The 22540-nt window shown below is 43.9% G+C and overlaps 1 protein-coding gene across 1 annotated transcript in view; it reads left to right on the top strand.

Annotated features, from left to right (window-relative positions):
- CRACR2A (calcium release activated channel regulator 2A) overlaps positions 1-22540 on the top strand; it is a 134630-nt gene that overhangs the window by 93907 nt on the left and 18183 nt on the right. Inside the window, exons 9-14 of the mRNA XM_007937072.1 lie at positions 518-563; positions 2836-2942; positions 7019-7352; positions 11714-11846; positions 20674-20755; positions 20858-20972. Of these exons, the coding sequence (XP_007935263.1) occupies positions 518-563; positions 2836-2942; positions 7019-7352; positions 11714-11846; positions 20674-20755; positions 20858-20972 (817 nt within the window). The remainder of the gene's footprint in view (positions 1-517; positions 564-2835; positions 2943-7018; positions 7353-11713; positions 11847-20673; positions 20756-20857; positions 20973-22540) is intronic.

The raw sequence follows: 22540 nt of genomic DNA, 5'->3' as shown, positions 1-22540 counted from the left end.
CCCAATGCTACACGTCGTCTAATGTCCTGACTGCTGCTTCCATTGGCATCGATTGTAGAACCAAGCAACATGAATTCCTTGACAACCTCAATCTTCTCTCCATTTATTGTGATGCTGCTTAGGAGATGTTTATTAGGTGAATACACGCATGAATGAATAGTTCAGAGATAGGGGAAGTAAGTCATTCAAGAGGGAGATAGCAAGTTCATAGGTGGAGCTGAGGAGGCTCTCTACTGGTAGGAATGGTCAGTGTAAGACCCTCCAGGATTCTGAAGGACCTTGGCCATCACTAAGCCATTTTGTCTAATTCCCTTGTTTCTCAGCTGATTCACATAAAACTATTCTCTGCCATTAATCACAATCCCCAAAGAAAGAGATTCCACATACTTCCTGGGCCTTCTGCACCAGACCTTCCCTGGGACCTATCTGACCAGCAAAGTAGCTGTTATTGGATCAGTCAACTGCCAGCTGCAAAAACAAGTTTCCTGTTTGAATTGATTCCTTTTATTGTCCACAGGGAAAGGAACAAGCACCTCCGGGATGAACGGGACATATGTTTTCAGGTAATTGGCAGTGCTTACTTCCCCAGGGGAAGACAAGGACTATGAGAGTCCATGCTGGGACTGACCCAAGGATGTCCTGAGATGTGGGTTCTGATTGATCCTTTCTGTGTGGGCAGGACAACAGACAGTTTTTTAAAATAATGATAATACAAGGTGACAACAGTGCATTGATTTTCATGAAGCAACATACTTTCCTCTTAGTATAAAACCAAAAACCAAACTCACTGCCATGGAGTCAGATCCAACTCATAGCGACCCCTCCTTGGGTTTCCGAGGTGGTATCACTACGGAAGTAGAGTGCCCAACCTTCCATCCAAGGAGTGGCTGGTGGATTTGAACCACTAGCTTTCTGGTTAGTAGTCAAATGCCTTAGGCACTACACCACCAGAGCTCCATCCTCTTAGTATAACTTGACTAAAATATTTAGGAAGGTCACACATTTCTTGGATGTAGAAATGATAGTTCTATCCATGAGATGGCGCAATTGAAATGTCATTATTGCTTTCAAACCAAAATACTCAGTTTTGTTTTTTCTTTTTCTTCATTTAAATGTTTATCTCTTGATGCAATTTTGCATTTTTTTACACTGTCATAAAATGTATTAAAATGTATATTCCATAATTTACATAGTTGATTTTATGTACAATTTTTGTCACCCTCTGGGGATCTCTACCCATCCATACCTGAACATCATGATTATGTACTTTCCCAAATAGCACAAAATCCTATACTGATTTAAAGATCTTCACCTTGGGATGCATTACCTAAATTTTGGTTCCATGTTCCCTCACACATCTCCTCCTTTCAACAGTAGGTGGTGGATACTCTTATTGTTGTTGTTGTTGTTAGGTGCCATCAAGCTGGCTCTAACTCATAGTGACGCTATGTATAACAGAATGAAACAAAGGAAGAAAGATGGAGGGCAGGATTGATTGATGCAACTTCCTACTTATCAGAATCTTCACACCATGAATTTTATGTATGTCATTGGGAAAGTCATTAAGCTCCTTGAACAATGGCCCCCAACTATCCTATAAGGGAAGGGAGTAACTTCCCTTTTTATTAAAGTAGAGAAATTTTTGAGAAAACTCTTGGAAAGAGGAGGGTAATGAACACTAAATCCTTAGCTGAACAGTGACCTAAACATGTTCAGCATAAAGCAGTTAGTTTACCGAAATTAAGTCCAGTCTGGTTTATAACTGCAAATCTCCAAGGGCCTTGTTACACTATTTGCTTTATATCCCCAACTTGCAGCAAATGTTTCTGCCGCCCACCTATATGCCCTATTAGAGCAAAGCTTAAGCCTACACATGTTTGTTTGATGATGATAATGGTTATAATTGTTTTAGAAGTAACACTGAATTTATTTTAAAACTTCCAACCAAATGTCACCCTAATCCCTTGACCTCCCTTCCCTTCACCTGCCAATCTCATTTTGCTTTGAAAGGGAATTGGAATTAAGAACCCTACTGGGGAGCAGAAGAAAGAGAGAGAAAGTCATGTTCATGCTGAATTATAATTAAATATTAATTTGGAATCATTATAGCCATACCTTCAGGGGCCCAGGAGCTCAGCAACTCCTCCTTCTCTCATTAAGGATCACTGGGAATGGTGGAGACAGCTGATTAATGAGATCCTTCCTGTGATCTCACTCCTCCTCAACTCCTGGAAGACATCTGTCAGGGAGCACTGGCAAAGGGGTTGTAAGCCCCCACTCCACCCAGGTCCTCTGATACAGATGTTTGAGCAATCAATCTACACTCAGATTCCTTCCGCAAAAGATCCAAAATACCTTCAGCTAGCTTAGTAGCTGTGGACAGGACACTGGGTTAATTGATCATTTAGGATGGACCCCTTCTCATTATATCTGGGGCTCTTGAAATAAAGAGCAGAGGAATGTGATTTAAAGATACACAGAAGGCTTTATACCCTTAAATATTTTCCTTTGCATTAAGCGTATATCTATCTCACATTTGCTTTCTTGCAAATTATCAGTATTCTTGTGAAGAATAATGTAGTGGACCCCAGGCACTAAATGATGCCTGCATTCATTTGATTAGATTATTCAAGAGGAGATGGAGGAATTCTGGTGGGGGCTGATGGCAAAAGGAAAGAGTGGGGAACATTAGCAGATAGACTAGAACACTGCTTGCCTATGCCAGAGTTTAGTTTAGAGCCTGTTTTATGAGGTGGGAAAGTTGAATCCTTTTCTGCTCAAACACTGGGGGCAAATCAGTAGTCATGGATCTGAGGGTATTTTATGTTTCTACAGAAAGATAAGGCAGCCAAGGCAAACACAGCTGCTTCCAATGCAAGCTGGAAACAGAGATCTGGCTCTGTGATAGGCAAATATGTGGACAGCAGAGGGATTCTTAGAAGGTAAGTCATCCCTTTGCTCATCTGTTCATTCCTCTCACATTCACTGTGAGCCTGCACTGGGCCTACACTGAATGCACATCGTTGCCACCTAGAGATCTGGTCCCTAGGAGGGAAACCTGCGGTTAGTGAACTCTTTCCCCTTGAATCTTGAAGGGCATGTCCTTCTGTTCTCACATTCAGATGGGAGGGGACATATGCAGAGCAGCCTCCTAAGACAGCCATTGTCTTGTATATTGTCTTATATCAGCCACCTCACCCTAAATTGTGCCTGCAGAGAGGGGCTGAAGAGATTTTGTAGATCAGTAAGGGAAGAGAAAGAGGAGGAGCGGGTCAATGGAGAGAGAGGAAGGTGGAGTTGTGGCTGGACAATGCTCTGTTGTCTGTTGAGCAGAACAGAATGCTGTCTGTTACATTGTGAAGGACATGACTGTATTGGCTATGAAGATTAATTACAGTGTCATATGGAATCTCCAATAGTTGAACTCCTTTTACAAATAAGAATGGGGCCTATGCTTAAAATATCATTTCATGATTCATATTTAATTAACTCAAAGATAACATGTTTTGCTGCTCTTGGACAAACCATGATTGAGTTTGAGTCCCCAGAGGGCTCATTGTTCATTCCAGAAGATAAGCCTGTCCCTTGTCCCTTCTTCCTTTTGGCATGTGCTCCATCCACAGAGATGGGTACAAAGAGATAAAGCAGCCAGCCAAACCCCAGAGTATTAGCTTGCGGAGAAAGAATGTAAACTTGTTCACCAAGGAGACCCTGAGGACTGCAAGCATGAAATAAACAGATATGACAAGAGAAGTGGAGAGGAGCCTGGGCATGTCAATCAGTTCATCAATCAAGTCTTTGGGACAGAGTATCATGGATTCCTTTTCTAAAGAGTTGAACAGTGAACTACAATTTGTATCTCACAATTTGTCAAGTGAGCCAAATTTTGCAATGCTAGGTGACCTGTTGGTTCCTTAGAACTGAGTACTTTGATTGATTCACTAATTCATTAATTCAACAGGTATTTATTGATTACCTACTGTGAAACAGACATTCTTTTGAATATTTTGAAGTCTCTAAAGATGAATTAGACATAGTCTGGCCATCAATATCCATTAACAAATGGTCACTCAATAAATATTTGTTGAGTGCCTACTATGTGTGAGGTCCGGTGCTCTGTGCTGAGTATTCAGTGGTGAGCAAAATAGACTGCATTCTTGCCCTCAGGGAGCTTATTAGTTGAGTGGAGGAAACAGATAGCAATTAAATTAGCAGTGTACCATGAATCCTGAATTCTAATATAGAGTTTGGCAGAGGTGGCTGCTCGCTCTATTGCTGGCAGATTGCATTTTGTGGCAAAACCAAGAAATGAAGTTAGTCATGCTGAGATGAAGGTATCACAGATGTGAGTAGCACCTGAGAATTTCCCAAATGAAAAGCTTTTTCTAAGAAATGCTTCTTTTTAATGTCCATTGAAGTGGACATTTCTTTCTGATTGCAAGAACTTTGAAAAAATATGCTACATATGTGCGTGTGCACATGACCACCTGCAAACATGCCCTCTTCTGTGTGAGAGCAGCATGAAAGTAGATGGAAAACCAGTTCTAAAGGAGATAAGCAGCTAACGGGTTTATTAGTACATATAGGAAATTTGTTAGAAATAAGACAATCAGCTTTTATCAAAAACTATGAGTCTATGTTGTTGTTGTTGTTATTTGCCATCGAGTCGGCCCTGACTCATAGCGACCCCTCCTTGGGTTTCCGAGGCAGTATCACTACGGAAGTAGGAATGCCCAACCTTCCTTCCGATAGGTACATGTGAATGTGCTTGAATCACTCTAAATCCTTCTTTTATATCAGGGGGCTCATACTAATTTCACCATTTTTTTGTGAGCAAGCTTTATATTGTCATTTCTCTTTTAAAGTTGCAATTAACTTCAGAACTGTGATGCATACGTTTTCTTTTTTTCCTTCCTGCTGTTGATTCTTCTTGTTGTTGGGTGCCATTGAGTTGATTCCAACTCATAATGACCTCATATAACAGAGTAGAACTGCCCCAGTTTTTAGTTGCAATCTGTGCAGAATCAGATCACCAGGTCTTTCTCCCATGGAGCAGCTGGATAGGTTCAAACCACCAACCTTTCAGTTAGTAGCTGAGCCTTCCTTAACTATTGCACCACCAGGGCTTCTTTGTTGGTCTTTGTTGTTGTTGTTGTTGTTGTGTGCCGTCGAGTCAGACCCGACTCATAGTGACCCCTCCTTGGGTTTCCAAGGCAGTATCACTATGGAAATAGATTGCGCCATCTTCCTTCTGAGGAATGGCTGGTGGGTTTGAACTGCTAGCCTTCTGGTTAGCAGTCAAGTGCCTTAGCCACTATGCTACCAGAGCTCCCTTGTTGGTCTTTAGCAGTGATAAATGTTATAAGCCAGGGGGCGAAATAAAGGACACATCTCTGTTCTTCATATTCTGCTTTCTCTGTCCTTTGGCCCTATCACCTCTGTACTCATCCCTATCCTGTTGACTTTTTTCCCCTAATCCTTATGGCACTGTTGTTGTTTATTGGTTGGTTTTTGTTTTTCCAATTTGGACTGGATGTCCTCCATCTCAAGTTTCTATCCTCTTTAAAATACTAAACCAAAAGCTCATTGCCATTAAGTCAATTCCAACTCACAGTGACCCTATAGTACAGAGTAGAACTGCTCCATAGGGTTTCCAAGGCTATAATCTTTACAAAAGCAGACTGTCATCATTTTTCTCCAATGGAGTGGCTGGTGGGTTCAAACTGCTGACCTTTCAGTTAGCAGCTGAGTGCTAAACTAGGAAGGACCTGTGAGGTCTTTGCTCTCAAAACGTTTAGAAATACAACTTGAGCCTGAGTGTTACCTCAAGTTGCCCAATTCCCTTCACCTCCTACTGCTTCTCCTTGCCCTTGATACTCAGATACTTCTGGAAACAGTTATTCACATAGGCCTCTGTGACCACTTACTCCTGACTCTAACTTTTAGGGACACTGAAAGAGAAGCCCAACTCAGTTGGCAACTGCCTCTGAGCCAGTGGACGGATATCTGCCTGGTTGGGGGTAGAATCTCATCTACCTTTCTGAGGGCTGTTCCAGAAACCCATCTTCATTGTTTCTTATACATTGTCTTATGTGTGTGATAGGCAGGGCCAACTCTGGTGGCATAGTGCCTAAGGCATTTAACTGCTAACCAGAAGGTTGGTGGTTCAAACCTACTGAAGGAAGACTGGGCAATGTACTTCCATAAAGATTTACCACCTCAGAAACCCAACGGGGGACACTCGATGGCAGTGAGTTTGGTTTTTGGTTTGGTAACCAAACCAAATGCATTGCCCTTAACTCAAAGCAACCCTGTAGGGCAGAGTAGAACTACCCTGTAGGGTTTCCAAGGCTGTAATCTTTATGGAAGCAGACTGCCACATCTTTTTCCCATGAAGCATCTGCTAAGTCTGAATCATCAATCTTTTGTTTGGCAGCTGAGTGCTGTAATCACTGTGACACCAGAGATCCTTAAAGTCAAGCAGATGGTCCATATTTTATGGGTGAGGAAACTGAGGCTTGCAGAAGTGAAATGACATACTTAAGGATATACAGCTAGTAAGTGCTGGTGTTGGGACTAGAGCCAAGGCCACTTGATTGTTAATCCAGGGTGCATTATATCTGGTTCTGTTATACTCCCTTCTTCATACCATTTACTTCTCCTTCTTAGCACTTCTCACAGCTTAGAAAAATGTATTATATTATGTCATTATTGCTTTAGTCCCGTATACCCCAAACTTTCTATCAGGACAGAGACTATGTCTTCATGCCTGTGTCTGTAGTGTAATACTTGGTAGTAATCATCATCACCATGTTCATTGTCATCAGACACTTAATCAAAGTGTGTTGAATGAATGAGTTAAAGAATGCCTATTTCTATTTTGTTTTGTTTTTCCCATTCCTGGAGTTCTCTTCTCTCAGTTTACTGTTTGTCATAAAAGCTATCATGGAGCCCGTCAGCTTCCATATTGGTATAGTTTATGATAAGCCTCACCTCTTTCTTCTTCACCCCAAAATAGCCTGTCAGAGGAGGAGGAAGATGTGTTTGGCATCCCAAGAAGGAGGAACTCCCTTGGCCTGAGTGGATATCCACTCACAGAAGGAGAGCCAGGCACTGGGGAGCCAGGGACTGGGGGTCCCTCCCCACGATTGCTCCGCAGAATCATCTCTATTGAAGAAGACCCCCTGCCCCAGCTCCTGGATGGAAGCTTTGAGCAGCCGCTGAGCAGGTGCCCAGAAGAGGAGAAGGTCTCTAACCAAGGGGGGAAAGGACAAAGTCAGCAAGCCCCACACTTGGAGCTCACCCCCACATCTCCGCGAGGGCAGCCTGTTGGAAAAGAAGCCCTGTCTGAGGTAATAGACATCACCTTTATGACCTATTTCTTGCATTTGAACCACAAATCCCCAAGAGGCAGCTCAGGAAGTCATATGTAGCTGGTCTTGTGATCACCATATTCATGTCCTTCAAATACCATCTTCCACTGCTTAGCTGAGTGCCATGGGCTCCTCTTTACATCTCAGTTGTTGGGCCCATTCCCTCCTTTATGCTCTAGTTCTGATTCATATTCAAAAGCATATATTAAGCATCTACTTATGCTAGCCACCCTACTAGGCTCTTAGCATAAAATATCACAAGCTTATAAAATTGCACGTTTTCTTCCATTAGTTAACTCTCAATAAGGCCAATCCTTGCTTTAGAAATTTTGCATATTTTGCATATTTGAAATGTTTTCTTAGTTCTTTCTTAATCAGCTAATTCAAAAGATCACACTTTCTTTTCCACATGGCCCCGCCTACTCCTCCCTTTGGTGCTCCCCACCTTCCTGCACCAGGTCTTCTTGCTAAGTTCTTCAGGGAGAAAGAAGACCACTTGAATGACTTTGCTTTGGTTTCTGGTAATGATATTCCTCCCTAGTTTATGACCCAGGCCTTGGAATTGTCTCCTCAAGCCCTCCATTATCCACTTGACCTTCTAAAACAGCTTGGAAAATGCCCATAGCAATATGAAAGAGGCTCCCTGCATACTGTGGCAGCCTTTTAGAATTGAGCCATTTCCAATTTGAATGTTTCCAAATGGCTGTATTAGGAGCTCTGGCAGTGTAGTGCCTAAGGCACTTGACTGCTAACTAGAAGGCTGGTGGTTCAAATCCACCAGCCACTCCTCAGAAGGAAGCTTGGGCAATCTACTTCCATAGTGATATGCCTCAGGAACTCAAGGAGGAAGGGGTCCCTAAGAGTAAGGTCTGACTCCACGGCGCATAACAATAACAACAAAAAATGGCTGTAGTAGCATGTGTGCTAGAAAGCCTTGCCTGGCCTCTACTTCTTGGCATCAGTTATCATTCCTGGGCTTGGATTAAGACTCTTATTCCACACACCATTCCTTTGAAGAGATCTCCCCACCTTCCTTCTGCAGAGCAGCTGGTGGGTTTGAACCGCTGACATTCTGGTTAGCAGCCAAATGCCTTATCCACTACGCCACCAGAGCTCCTTAGTCAAAGGGAGAGTGGAGAACCAGGTGACAAAGACCCCTCCCTCCTACGTGCTCCTTTCACATTCCCTTCAGCACACAGGCCTAAACTTGCGTGTTATAGCTGAGGGTATATATGTATAAACACACACACACACACAAAATGCCCTACAGTTGGAGACAGGGGAAAGAAAAAAGTATAAGCATCCATTTCTACCATGTTATCCTCACCGTTGACTGATGAGGCATGTCAGAAATTCATTTTCCCCTTTGACAGATGGGAAAGTAGAGGCCCAGAGGGAAGAGACCTTGCCCAGGGTGCACAATGACATAGCACCTGGCCCTTCTCACCATGCCCTCTCACATCTGCACTATTTCTGCCACATTGTGCTGCCATTTTTTTCTGGGAATAGAAGCTGCAGCAGAGAGGAAATATGCTTTCCTGGAAACCATATAACACCCTCCAAAGAGGGTCTGCTCTCAGGGGTCAATGAAGCAGGCCTCCCATACAAGGCTGGTGGGACATAAATTGGTAGTAGTTTGATAATATGAATAAATATTTAAGAATACATCCTTTTTAAGCAACACTGCTACTTTGAGCAGTCCTCCCTAAGGAAATAACCAAAATCAGACAAAGATTTAGTTCACAAATTTATTTGTAATAGTAAAGAGTTTGTTGGAAAAAAAATGTCCAGCAGGAAGGAAATTAAGTTATGGTACATAAATTGAAAATGGAATATTATACAGCTGTTAAAAATCACATTTTCAAAATAATTTAATGACTCAGAGAACTATTCAATAAATAGTCATTATTCAGATGATTTAGTAATAAATCATTACTAAAAGCAGGATAAAATTATATATAATATCAAATATCTCTCCAAGCTATATGTGTGTGTGTGTATACATATATACCCTCAGTGTTGCAGTAAACAATGCAACCACTCCCTTGGAGTCAGCTCTGACTCATAGCAACCCCTCCTTGGGTTTCCAAGGCGATATTACTATGAAAGTAGATTGCTTCCTTCTTATATATATATATAGATAGATATAGATATACATATATATATAGATATACATATACATATATATACACACACACACACACATTGTGTGTGTATATATATATGTATATCTTCAGTTATCTATATAGAAAAAAGACTGGAAGAAAATATATCAAAATATGAATAGTGTCCATTTCCAAGTGATAGGGTAGATTATACATAATTATTATTTTTCTCTATATTTTATTTCCTAATTTTAAAAATTAGCACATATTACTTTTATATATTTAAAAACTTATTTGAAAGAAAGAGAATGGAGGGAGGGAGAGTGAAGACTCTATCTCCTGGCTTGCCAGCCAAGAGCTTTCTCCAGCGCCAGGCCGTCTCATTGCTGTGTGGCAGGTGGACTGTGCTCAGAGAGGTCAGCAAGTTCAGTGCATGTGCATGAGCAGGAGTTTGCTGTTTCTTTGTGCTGAATTCTACATCGAAGCTGAACCACCAATGTGTTGATCCTTTTTGCCTACAAAAAAAGTGCCCTGGAGCTAAGGGATCACTTGTCTGAGGGTCAGGCAGCATCTCTACAGCCAAGGCCACCCTATCCCATGCTGGGTTTCACATTTGCAACCCCACACCTGTGTCTGGGGATATATAGATTGAGGCACCACAAATGACATTTAAAGGTGCTGGGCCCAGAGACTGGCAGAGTCGGTGCCCTTGTGTACTGCATAAATAAAGAGAATGGGGCAAAGGGCATGGTTTCTGAGTGTGTATTTGTTGTTGTTGTTGTTGTTGTTGAAGTTTACTTTAAATTCCTATAGTTGACCTTGAGTTCCCTCTTAAGTGCTGCATGGAATTGATTTCTCCTGACAAGGCTGTTAATGGCTTTTCTCAGAATCTCAAGTACGCTAATATCGGCCACCACTCCATTATAGTATTTGCTCAATGAGAGGAGCTAATTCCTCTAAATCCACTTTCAAGTAGATTTGAAAGAGCCTCCTCATTTGTCCAGGCAGTGCTGGGCTGGGCCTGAAGGCAAGATTCAGGCAGCAAACAACTCTCTGGGAGGAATGACTACTCAGTGAAGCAGAAAGGATCTTGAGGTGGAAGGCAAGCCCCTTACTCTGCCTCTTCCTTGCTGTTGTGTCCGAGAGCCACTCCCTTCCCTTTCTGGGCCTTAGTGTCCCAGATGTTCACTCCCCACCCCTAAGCCCTAGGCAGAGTAGAAAGAGCAGCAGTGAGTGACCAGCTGATCCTGGAAACCCCAGCCCAATGGCCTGGCATCACAGGATTTCCCAACTGACAGAGTGGAGACTGTCTTGCCTTAGTTACCTAGGGAGAGTGGGGGTCCCTATGTGTGAATAGGTGAGATGAGATAGAAGCAGTATGCAGACAGGAGCAGTACCCAGAAAGGCAAGACATCCTCCATTCAACCCAGGCCTGGACTAATGGGGCAAGAATAAGAGGCTCCCTGCCCCAACCTAAGTAGCTCTGGTGGCATAGTGCCTAATGCATTTGACTATGAACCAGAAGGTTGGTGGTTCAAACCCTCCAGCCACTCCACAGAAGGAAAACTGGGTAATCTACTTCCATAAAGATTTACCACCTGGGAAACCCAAAGTGGGTCACTATGAGTTGGAATCAACTCAGTGACAGTGAGTATGGTTTTTTCTTTCTTTCTTTCTTTTTTGCCCCAACCTGGTTGTCTCTGCCCCTTACCTCATGATATAGATTAGTCTTCCTTTTTGTCTCTCCCCTTCTTTCTGCAAATACCTCAACTTGTCCTTCTTACCACTCCTAAAGAAAATTCCTGCCTCTTCTTTAAGCCTAGATCAAAACTACCTCCTCTAGGATCCTTGACTCCTCTTTGCTTCCAGACCCCCTGAAACACTGTGCTGTAGTCCTTGTTTACATGCCTGCCTCCTCCACTCCACCATAAACCAGGGTCTGCCTCCTCCTCCTCTGTGGCTCCAGGCTCAGCCCAGGGCCTGCAGTACAGTAGGCGGGCTGTAAATGTAGGTTGAATGGATGTTCCTTCCTCTCACCTACTGATGCTAGAAGGAGATGCCAGGCTCCAAACCCAAAGTTACCTGCTTTCCGAGGCTGGAGTGACCTCCCTGGTGCTGGTCTGGAGACTGGACCCCTTACCTCTTGTAGATTTTTGTAAGGCCTGGTGAGGAAACCTAACAAGAAAAGGGCTGGTAAGCCCTCTTCGCCGTTGGCTGACTCTCTGCCGTCCACAGGAGGAAACCTCTTCTTCTGCCCCAGACCGGCTCTTCAAGATTGTGTTTGTGGGCAATTCCAGTGTGGGGAAGACGTCGTTCCTGAGGCAGTTCTGTGAGGACCGGTTCTCTCCAGGCATGACAGCCACTGTGGGTGAGTTCTCATCCCTAAGAGGCCCCATACCCATTGGGAAGGGGGCTGTGGTGAGAAGGGAGGGATTTGGAGCCCAGAGGGGTGATGGGGACTGGTGGGCAGGGGCACTAGCCTCTGCTTTGTTCAACAGTGAGGCTGGTAGAGGCAAGGTAAAGTCCCTTTGTCATACTAGTAGCTAAGCTCATTCCCCATGTGACAGAACCACTGAACACTTCATAAGTCCAGCCCTGAATGGAACTGAAGGTGGCAACACTGGGCTTCTAGCCCATTTAGCCTCTCTCTGAGTACCTGTCTCCCATTTGTCACTCCTTCCCCACTTTCAGCAGGGCCCTGAATCTTCGTGTTCCTCTATGGCTGACCAGGACCCCTGTTTTCCTAGTTACCTAGTTCTGTCATACAAAAATACCACAAGTATGTGACTTTAAAGACTAGGAATTCATTGTCTCAGAGGTTGAGAGACTAAGAGTCTGAATTCAGGGTTGGAATCAACCCCATGACAACTAACAACACAACAAGCAGGACAAGGCTCTCCATCTCTGTTGGCCCTAGGGAAACATTCTTATCTCTTTCTACTTCTGTAGCCCTGGTGTTTCTTGGCCTTCTTTGGCTTACAGGTGATCCTCCCACGGAGTAGTCCTATGGGTGGATGCGTTTGTGTGTATGTGTAGGTATGTGTGTGCATGACTCTCCATGTCTATTTTTCTTTTTTGGTAAGACAGCACTCAGAATGGATTAGGTTTAGGACCCACCCTACCTTGGCATGACCTCATTAACATAATAAAAGAAAAACCCTATTTTCTAATAGGGTCCTGTTCATAGGTATAGGGTTTAGGACTTCAAGATATCTTTTGGAGTACACAATTCAATCCATAACACCGATTCATACTGAGACCTGTACCCTGCCACCACATCTTCCCACCCCCACAATTGACCAACTTCTTCCTTGTCCTGACCCCTCCTTTATGTGTATGTATGGACTTGGGTGTATGGGGGAAAGAAATCTAAACAGCTTAATGTGTTCCCACTTTTGGATAATATTTTACTGTAATACAGACCTTTAATCCCTTAACCCAAAGTTGCAAGAAGCATTGGAATGTATGGCAAGACCCAGGAAGAAAATAGTATATGACTGTTTAGCTTCTATCAAGTTGAGTTACTCATGCAAAGAATAAATCCATTAAGTGCCTACTATGTACCATTTAAAGGAGCTCTCGTGATGCAGTGCCTATGGCATTGGACTGCTAACCAGAAGGTTGACATTTTAAACCCACCAGCTCCTCTGCAGAAGGTCAGTGGACAGAGCACAGGGAGGGATGCCAAAAGTCCTAGAGCCTCATCCCGCTCTGTACCAGCAGCTTTGCTCCCTAATTGGACTTCAGTTTGAAACATGAAGGATTTGGGTAACCTGAGACTAGGAGCCCTTGGGTGGTATAAATTGTTCACATACTTGGCTGGTAACCAAAGAGTTGAAAGTTCAAGTCTGCCCAGAAACACCTTGGAAGAAAGTCCTGGTGATCTACTTCTAGAAACTCAGTCATAGAAAAACCCACGGAGCTCAGTTCTACTCTAACACACGTTGGGTCACCATGACTCAGAATCAATTCTGCAGGTAACTTGTTGTTCAGCCTAACACTGCTCCCAGCCTGGTCTCTGTCCAGACCACACTCGATTGGCTCTGTTGGATAAGCTGGCTCTGTAGGACAAACTGCCCTGCCCCAGAGCCCTGCCTGAGGAGACTCCATTCTCTCTCATCCTAAACTGCCTTTCTTCCAATTTCCCTCCTACACATGAGTCTTTTCCCACAGCCTGTCCCATCCTTACTGCTGAGCCTTTGCCTCCATTCTATCCCTTCTGTCCCACTCCACCCAAAGACAGAGAGCATCCCAAGGAGAAAGATCAGGCTCCTGATGGGCAGAAGGCAGAGCCTATGAATTTAGCCCAGGAAATCCTGGCCTTGTTGGCCTGAGAGAACCAGCTGGGAGCTGGCAGTGAGCTCCAGGCAGTGGGCAAGGTGGGGCAGGAAGCAATGACTGTGGGGAGGTGGGCTCACCTTCCCAGAAAAGCATTCAGAATGGAGTGAGCCCCTGCATGTGTCATGGCTCAAGCACAGGCTGAGCAGGGGCAAGGATGTGGAGACCTTTGTTCCTCAAAAGTATTGCCCTGAGCAGCTCATGCTGTGTGCCTCCCCTGTCTATGAAACCAGGCTCCGTTTACATTTCCAACTTGTACCCTGAGATGGAAGGCTCTGAAAAAGAGAAAAACCAGACTAATTGACCCTTCCCAGGAGGCCAATTATGGAAACATTACCAATTTAGGTAGGGGAAAAAAATCAAAGCTCCCAAATCAGGAATGCCGTTCAACACACTGTGAGAAACATGCAGGAGCAGCAGCTCAAATTAGTTTCCCTGCCATGCTATGTGCCTTGCTCTGATACACGTGTCATTGAGCAGGTGTCCCACCTGAAAGATGCTTCCTTTAAAGAGATAAGAATCACCGTGCCATGGCTACTAGGGGCCCAAGAAGTCCAGCCCCAGAATGGGGCTCTGGCTAAACACCATCCTTACCAAGGGCAGCAGTCTTAGCACTGTCTCTTAACAGGGATTCGACTGTTCTTTAACATTGACCTCCGTCATCAAAGGGGTCTCACTAACCCTGGCCTCCCACTCCTTCTTCAGACCATGAATGTACTTGACTCTCATCTTATGCATAATGTGATTTACTATAATACAACAGTGTGACTTGGGACCTTTCTTCCCTCTTCTGTAAAATGGAAGTATTGAGTTAGCACAGTCCTTCATCAGAGAAGAGTGTGTGTATGATTCCACCCTATAGTATGGTTAGTTGTTTACATAGGCAATCCACATTGGTCTGGAAGCTTCTTAATAACTGGAAGCAGCCTGGTCCACCTTTGCACCCCTGCCAGGCCCACTGCAACCCAAAACCAAACCAGTTGCTGTCCAGTTGATTCTGATTCATGGTGACTGCATGTGTGCAGAGTAGAAATGTGCTCAATAGGGTTTTCAAGGCTGTGTCCTTTTGGACCTTTTCATTTCTTCCATTTGCTTTAGCTATTCTCCATTCAAGGGCAAGGTTCAGAGTCTCTTCTGTCATCCACTTTGGTCTTCTCTTCTTTTCTTGTCTTTTTAGTGATCTCTTGCTTTCTTCATGGATAATGTTCTTGATATCTTTCCATAATTCATCTGGCTTTTGGTTGTTGGTGTTCAATGCATCAAATCTATTCTTTAGATGATCTCTAAATTCAGGAGGGATATATTCAAGATCATACTTTGGCTCTCTTGGACTTGTTTTAATTGTCTTTAACTTCAAGTTGAATTTGCATAGGAGCAGTTGATGGTCTGTTCCACAATCAGCTCCTGGCCTGGTTTTGGCTGAAGATATTGAACTTTTCCACCGCCTCTTGCCACAGATGTAGTCAATCTGATTCCTGTGTGTTCCATCTGGTGAAGTCAACATGTACAGCCTCCATTTGTGTTGTTGAAAAAAGGTGTTTGCAATGAACAAGTCGTTGGTCTTACAAATTCTACCATGTGAGTTCCAGCATTATTTCTGTCACCAAGGCCAAATTTTTCAACTACCGGTGATTCTTCTTTGTTTCCAACTTTTGCATTCCAGTCACCAGTGATAATTAACACATCCTGATTGCATGTTTGGTCAATTTCAGACTGTAGAAGCTGATAAAATTCTTCAATTTCCCCATCTTTGGCTTTGGTGGTTGGGGCATAAATTTGAATAACAGTCATATTAACGGGTCTTCCTTGTAGGCATATGGATATTATCCTATCACTGACAGCATTGTATTTCAGGACAGATCTTGAAACATCCTTTTGGAAACATGTCACCAGGCCTTTCTTCAAGGTGCTTCTGGATGGGTTTGAAACACCAATCTTTAAGTTACCTGTCAAGTGCTTAACCATTTCCACTACTTAGAGACTCCTTAGGCATATAGCAATCATCCTTAAATGTCTGCACAGTTGACGCTCCCTGTAAACGCTAATATTCCATGGGTCTATGACTGTCCCTTATTTATCTGTGTACTTGTCTGGTCTTATTGCCATTATGCCAGTCTAGGTCAGTGTGATGCTCATAGACCACCAACTTCAGCAGATCTATCATGGCCCAGAGTGTCCATTTTGAGAATACCCTCTTGCCTAAATCCCACGTAGCACTTGAACAAGAGTGGGGAGAAGGAATTGTGTTCCATTCTAATATACCGAGGACTTTCACCTATACTCTTCTCCCTTTTGCAAGCAAAATAGGCTTAGTTATTAAAAAAATTAGGGAAAGTGTATTGTTTGCAAAACTTCAGTGTATAAACAACCAGTCATTCTTGAACATGGCTTATCAAAGTGATGTCTCTTTCCTCAGTGACAGAGAATTGACTGTGGAGCTTTTTCTCCAATGAATCTCCTCCATAAAGAATCTTCTTCATGGGACCTATGGGATGTAAAAAAAGGTACCCTTCCCCATCTCAGACATAAGTAAGCCAATGGAGTCAGAGTTCAAACCCAATCTCTATTTCCCTTGCCCTGCCCACCCCATAGAACCCATCAATAGCAGGTGCTTGAATCCTGTGGTTGTCCTAGAAATGTCAAATGATGGTTTTTGTAAAATATTGGAGCTGGAAGGAACCATGGAAATGGTCCTTTCACATCCTCTCATCTTGTAAATGAGAAAATTTAAAATTGAAGTCTGCATTCAATTAGACTCTAATTGATTATTAGAGGCTGGCATGAATTGCATTGTGTACCCAAAACATATGTGTCAATTTGGTTAAGCCATGATTCTCAGTGGTTTGGCAGTTATATAATGATGTAATTTAGAGGTTCTGTAATGATGTAATCATCCCTCATGATGTGATCTCATGTGATCAGCCAGTCAGTTATAAGGGGATTAAGGTGGGATATAACACTCTGACTCAGGTCACAGCCCTGATCTAATGTAAAGGGAGTTTACTTGGGGTATGGCCTGCATCACCTTTCATCTTACAAGAGATAAAAGAGAGAAGTAAGCAGAGAAAGAAGGACCTACTACCAATTAGAAAGAAGAACATGGAGCAGAGTGCACCCTTTGGGCCCAGGGTCCCTGCACTGAGAACCTGCTAGACCCAGGGGAAGATTGATGCCAAGACACATGGAGATCTCCAAGGAACACTTGGCCCACAGATGTTGAAAGAAAACAAGGACCAGCCCCCAGAGCTGACAGAGAAAAAGAATTCCCCTAGAGGTGGATTCAGACTTTGTCTCCTAGACTGTGAGAGAATACATTTATTTTTGTTAAAGTCATCCACTTGTAGTATTTCTATTCTGGCAGCACTAGAGAACTAAGAAAGAGGCTAAAGCTCCCTAGAGTCCAGAAATCAAAGTTCAGTGCCCTTTCTACTGCTTTGCATTATTTCCCAACCTCTCTACTGCAAATCACAGGTCAGAACCCAAGGTGTTTCTTCCACAAACTTTTTCTGACAGAATGTACTCTGCCTTTCCTTGGCCACCAGACCAATTTCTATCTCACTTCTCAGCTCTACAGAGAAATCACTGGAAAGACCTTGTAGGGTTTTTCTTCATACCAAAATGCTAACACTCCCCACTCCAACATCCCTTCTGCTTTAAGAGACAGCATGGACCTATCTTCTCTGGAAAAGTTAATGCCACCTTTCCTGCAGTCCACCAGCCCAGCTCTAACTCATACCATCTCTACAATGTACTTCATGGTGACAGGTGGCTATGACCAGTTGGGTCATCAGTTGTGGTCACCTTAATGTGATCATTGGATGCTACAGCTGAACTTAAAGATCATAAACACCCAACTTACTCTGGTGGTTAAGTTTATGTGTCAACTTGCCTGGGCCTGGTTGAGTGGGTGGGCAGCTGGATATAGTATTCTCCATGATGAGACCGGTAATCAACTTCATGGTGGAATCTACTGTGAGCAGCTGAGTTGCTGCCTTAGGGATGTGGTCTGCTTCCTGTATATAAGGAGAAGCCTTGGGGAACAGTCTCTAGCTTATGACATGCTTGGACCCTGTGTGTAGCCGTATCCTTGTTCAGCAGCCTGCCATGCTCTTCCGACCCTGGGACTTGCAATGGCCTTGAAGTAATGGCCTGCCATGTGGTTTAGTAACACCAGGACTGTGCCATTATAGTTGTCAACCTTGGGCTTGTTAGCCTCAGCAGCCAGTAGCTGGCTGAGTGAAGAGATGCCTCTAGCTTCAGTGGGAAGCAAGAGGCAGAGCTGAAGCCCAAGGTCAAGGGGTTTTCACACCACCCCTAGAGCCTGGCACTTTGAACTTGGACTTCTAGCCTCCCAAATTGTTAGAGAATAAGCTCCTGTGTGTTCAAGCTATCCCATTAGTGGTATATATTCCTATCAGAGTGGCACTAGGTAACCAGAACACTTACATTCTACATATTTTCTTTAAAAAACAAAACAAAACAATTAAAAAGTTCCCATCTTATTGATTCTGACTCACAGCAACCCCATGCATGTCAGAGTAGAACTTTTCACAGTAGGGTTTTCAATGGTTGTGATCTTTGGGAAGTAAGTTGCCAGGCCTTTCTTCCCAGGCACCTCTGGGTAGACTCCCACTTCTAACCTTTCAGTCAGCAACTGAATCATTTGCAACACGCAGGGACTCCCCACGTTCTCTACCACACCTCATTTTACAGATGAGGAAAATGAGGCACCAAAATGAGGTGAAGTAATGTCATCAAGGTCATACAGTTGGTCAGTGGCAGAGCTGCACAGGAGCTCAGAACACAGGTCTCCTGACTCCTGGGATCTTAGAACTAGTGGCAGTCTTAGAAATGAGTCTAATCAAGGCCCTTCTGGTCCCACATTATTGTGTGTTGCCTCCTCTACTGGATTGTAACCTCTTTGTGTCCTCCTACCACATCCCAACCCCTGTGGGCTTGCTTGTCTGCTTCCCTGGCCTATATGTCTGCAGCTATCAAGAGAAGTAGCTTGTGTTTCCAGGAGGGAGTCTCACCAAGCTCACCACAGCACAAATATATTTTTCTAGCACTCCTGTGCCAACCTCTGTCAACAAGACAAAGCTTGCGAACCTCAGGCAAAGCAATTAGCCAGTGAGTAGAGCCAGGAGGCTGAGGGCAACCCAGGCCTGGCTGCCCCAGCAGAATCCACCTGCCTTTCCAGCAAGGAAGGAGCTCTACCCCCCAGGGGCTTTGTTTGGACCAGCTTGCTGGTTCCAGTTTCGGTAAACTTGAAGGTGTGTTGGCAGTGGTTGGCTTTCCTCTGAGTTGTTATCACAAAGCAAGCAGTCTCTTCATTCTCCCTGAGCACCAGCCAGGAAAGCCAAGAAGAACACACCTAGCTGGATTCAGCTATTAGCTATATGTGATCTATTTGGATGGGACCATTAGCCCTGGGCTAAAGGAAGCTGCCGAGTGTCCCTGTGGCTTGTGCAGTGCTGAAGTAATGGCCTCAGTGCTGGGTTTGTGTCTCTTCACAGCTGCTGACTATTGTGGGCCAGGCACAACCTCTCTGGATTTCTATTTCTTTATCTCACCGTGTGTGTGTGTGTGTGTGTGTGTGTATGCTGGGATAGTACCATGAGGATGGAGAGATGGCATATGAAAACAGTGAAAATTAAAGCATTCTATCTACCAATAGGAGCAGTCACTCTTTTTCTCTACCCGGACAAATGCATTCCCTCTTGCCTTTATCTGTAAACCAAAGGGCATCTAGAGTTCCTGCTGGTCTTGACATTTCTGGAGTAGAAACCTCCACTTCGCCACCACTCACCAGCCCATAATGCACTAGCCTTTGACCAGAGACAATGCCTGTGTGACCTTTTCCATTTACTGCTGCCTTGTGATGTGTTTTGTCTCTTCTGTCTCTGCTTGTCCACGCTGCTGTTGCCGTCTCCCTTCCCAAGCCTTCCCTGGGTAAGAATTTTAGAAGCTGTGCCTTTCTGAAGGTGGGAAAGGATACCCCCAAGTTCTGAGATCTGGTACCTTAAGGGGGAAAAACTTTCTAAGCATCTTTAAATATTTGTGAGGCTCCGTATAGGATGTAGGAGAGAGAAATGTGTGCATCAAAGATTCTTCACTAAGGTCCTTATCTTTGAGGGCTGCTTTGGGATGCAGAATGTATTTCATAGACATTATTCCTTCTTTCTGGGATTGATGACCCCTGATTGTGAATGGCTGCAATTAGGAGCTCAAAAGAAACCCATATCAGGAAGGTGAATGACGCCTTTGTTCCCTCCCCTTTTCTTCTGCCCCTCTCTCTACTCGCCAACCCCTCCCCTCCTCCTCCCACGTAAACTTGGGTTCCTTCAAAGTGGCTGAAGAGATCTTAAATTATAACCTACCCTCCAGAAGTATTTGAGTTTATTGAAGGAACTTTGGAAATGTTTTTAGGACAAAAAAAATAATAATAATTTGGGAATAGTCCCTCCTCCATCTTCCCAATGAGAGAATAAATTGATGAGTAATAACAACTGTCTTTGCATTGGTATGTTGCTTTCATATACTGATCTCATTGGTCCTTATTATGGTATCCAGTAAGGTAGAAGGGTAAGGGTTATACCAAGTGAGGAAAGGGTGCCTAAGAGAGATTAGGTGATTTGATCAGGTCTTACAGCTAATAACTGGCAGAGACAGAACCTGAAAACAGGTCTCCTGCCTCCCTGTTCAGTGCTCTGTCCATTACCCCACATTGCCTCCTGAGCTGGACCCATTCCCTCAGCCTGAGATGATTCCAGACACATTGGAGGCATTCTCTCCTGATCTGGAGATGAAGAAGTCTCTGACTTGGGGAGCCCTGACAGCCCCAATCTACCTTGCAGGAATTGATTACCGAGTGAAGATGGTGAATGTGGACGACTCTCAGGTGGCCCTGCAGCTGTGGGACACAGCTGGACAGGAAAGGTGAGGAGTTCACTGCCTCCCAACTCCCTAATGCACTCCTGCTTTCCCCCATCCCCCTACACAGGGGTGTGCATCCACTGACCTGTGACCCCTCTGTGGCAGGTATCGGTGCATCACCCAGCAGTTTTTCAGGAAGGCCGATGGTGTCATCGTCATGTATGACCTCACAGCCAAGCAGTCTTTCCTGTCAGTCCGGCAGTGGCTGAGCAGTGTAGAGGTGAGCTAGTGACCCTCCTAAGGACACTCAGCCTTGACTCCTGCTCCCCTTTCTTCTCTGCCCATCTTCCATCTCTGACCCCTGTTCTCATTTCAAACTCTAACTCAGAACTCACCTTCTCCAAGCATAAATCGACTTGAGCACTTTTTATCCAAGGATCTGGTTCCAGGCTAGTTACTGGGAGTGCAGAAGTGAACAACACAGGCTCATTCCCTGCCCTCATGGAGAAGGGGAAAAAGGAAAAGCAGATAGCACTGCTAACTGTGTCATTATGATTGAGATAAGTACTGTAAGTGATAGAGATTGGATGGGTGGGGAACAAAATGGAGTGTCAGGGAAGGCTTAGTTTAAATTGAGCCTCAACCACTTTCTTCCTCCATTCTCACCACCACCTTTCCCTACCCTCTGCATATTTCTAGCTCCTATGGGCCCAGCTTTGCCTGTCCAGGAGCCACACCATGTCATATTTCTGTGTCCTCTGTCACAACCCTTCACATGAGGGGAGGTTGATCTATAATGTGAGGCTTCCAAGCTCATCCTAAAGCTAAAGACCAGGACAGGATCCAAGGGCAACTGTGTACCCCTTTCAACTATGAATTATCCGTAAGACTTTGCTTTCTTGATATATACTTGCTAGCATTTTTCTTTGTAAGTGCTTTTTTCTTTCTGACCATCTGTGGGTTTTTTTTTTTTTTTTTTTTCTTTTCTCTACCACTTGAATGCAGACCTCTCAAGGACAAAGGAAGTATGGACAAGCCACTTCTTTTTTCAGGGCCTTCGCTTATTCTTTCACAAAACAGTCAAGTAGGATGTCCCAACTACTCTAAGCAGCAAAATCCATCATTTGTCCATTTATTTGGGCAAAATATTGGAAGGAACTGTTTTAGGCTCTTGGAATTATTTTAAAAAAGAAAAAATACCATTGAGTCAGAATTGATTCGCGGCAACCCCATGTGTGTCAGAGTAGAACTCTTCTCCATAGGGATTTCAGTGTCTGATTTTTCCGGAAGTAGATCACCAGGCCTTTCTCCCAAGATGCTTCTGGGTAAAATTAAACCTTGATCCTTTCAGTTAGCAGCCAGGTGCATTAACCATTTGTGCTACCCCAGTACTCCTGGGGATTATTGCAGTGAATAAAAGAGACAAAGCTCCCACCCTTTTGGAGCTTATGTTCAACTTTCTACTTCAAGCTTCATGTTGTTGTTGGTAGGTGCCATCAAGTCAGTTCCTACTCATAGCAACCTTGTGTACAACAGAATGAAACACTGCCCAGTCCTATGCCATCCTCATTATCATTGCCATGCTTGGGCCCATTGTTGCAGCCACTGTGTCAATCCATCTCATTGAGAGTCTTCCCCTTTCCCACTGACCCTCTATTTTACCAAGCATGACATCCTTCTCCAGGGATTGGTCCCTTCTGACAACATGACCAAAGTATGAGAGAAAAAGTCTGGCTATTCTCTCTTCTGAGGAACATTCTGGCTGTACTTCCTCTAAGACAGATTTATTCATTCTTCTAGCAGTTGATTCATTATTTTATTTATTTATTTATTTATTTATTTTATTTT

Source organism: Orycteropus afer, unplaced genomic scaffold (assembly GCF_000298275.1).
Source record: "Orycteropus afer afer isolate SDZICR_OR568_19922 unplaced genomic scaffold, OryAfe1.0 scaffold00040, whole genome shotgun sequence".
Taxonomy (NCBI): domain Eukaryota; kingdom Metazoa; phylum Chordata; class Mammalia; order Tubulidentata; family Orycteropodidae; genus Orycteropus; species Orycteropus afer.
This window is presented reverse-complemented; position numbering and strand designations above follow the sequence as displayed.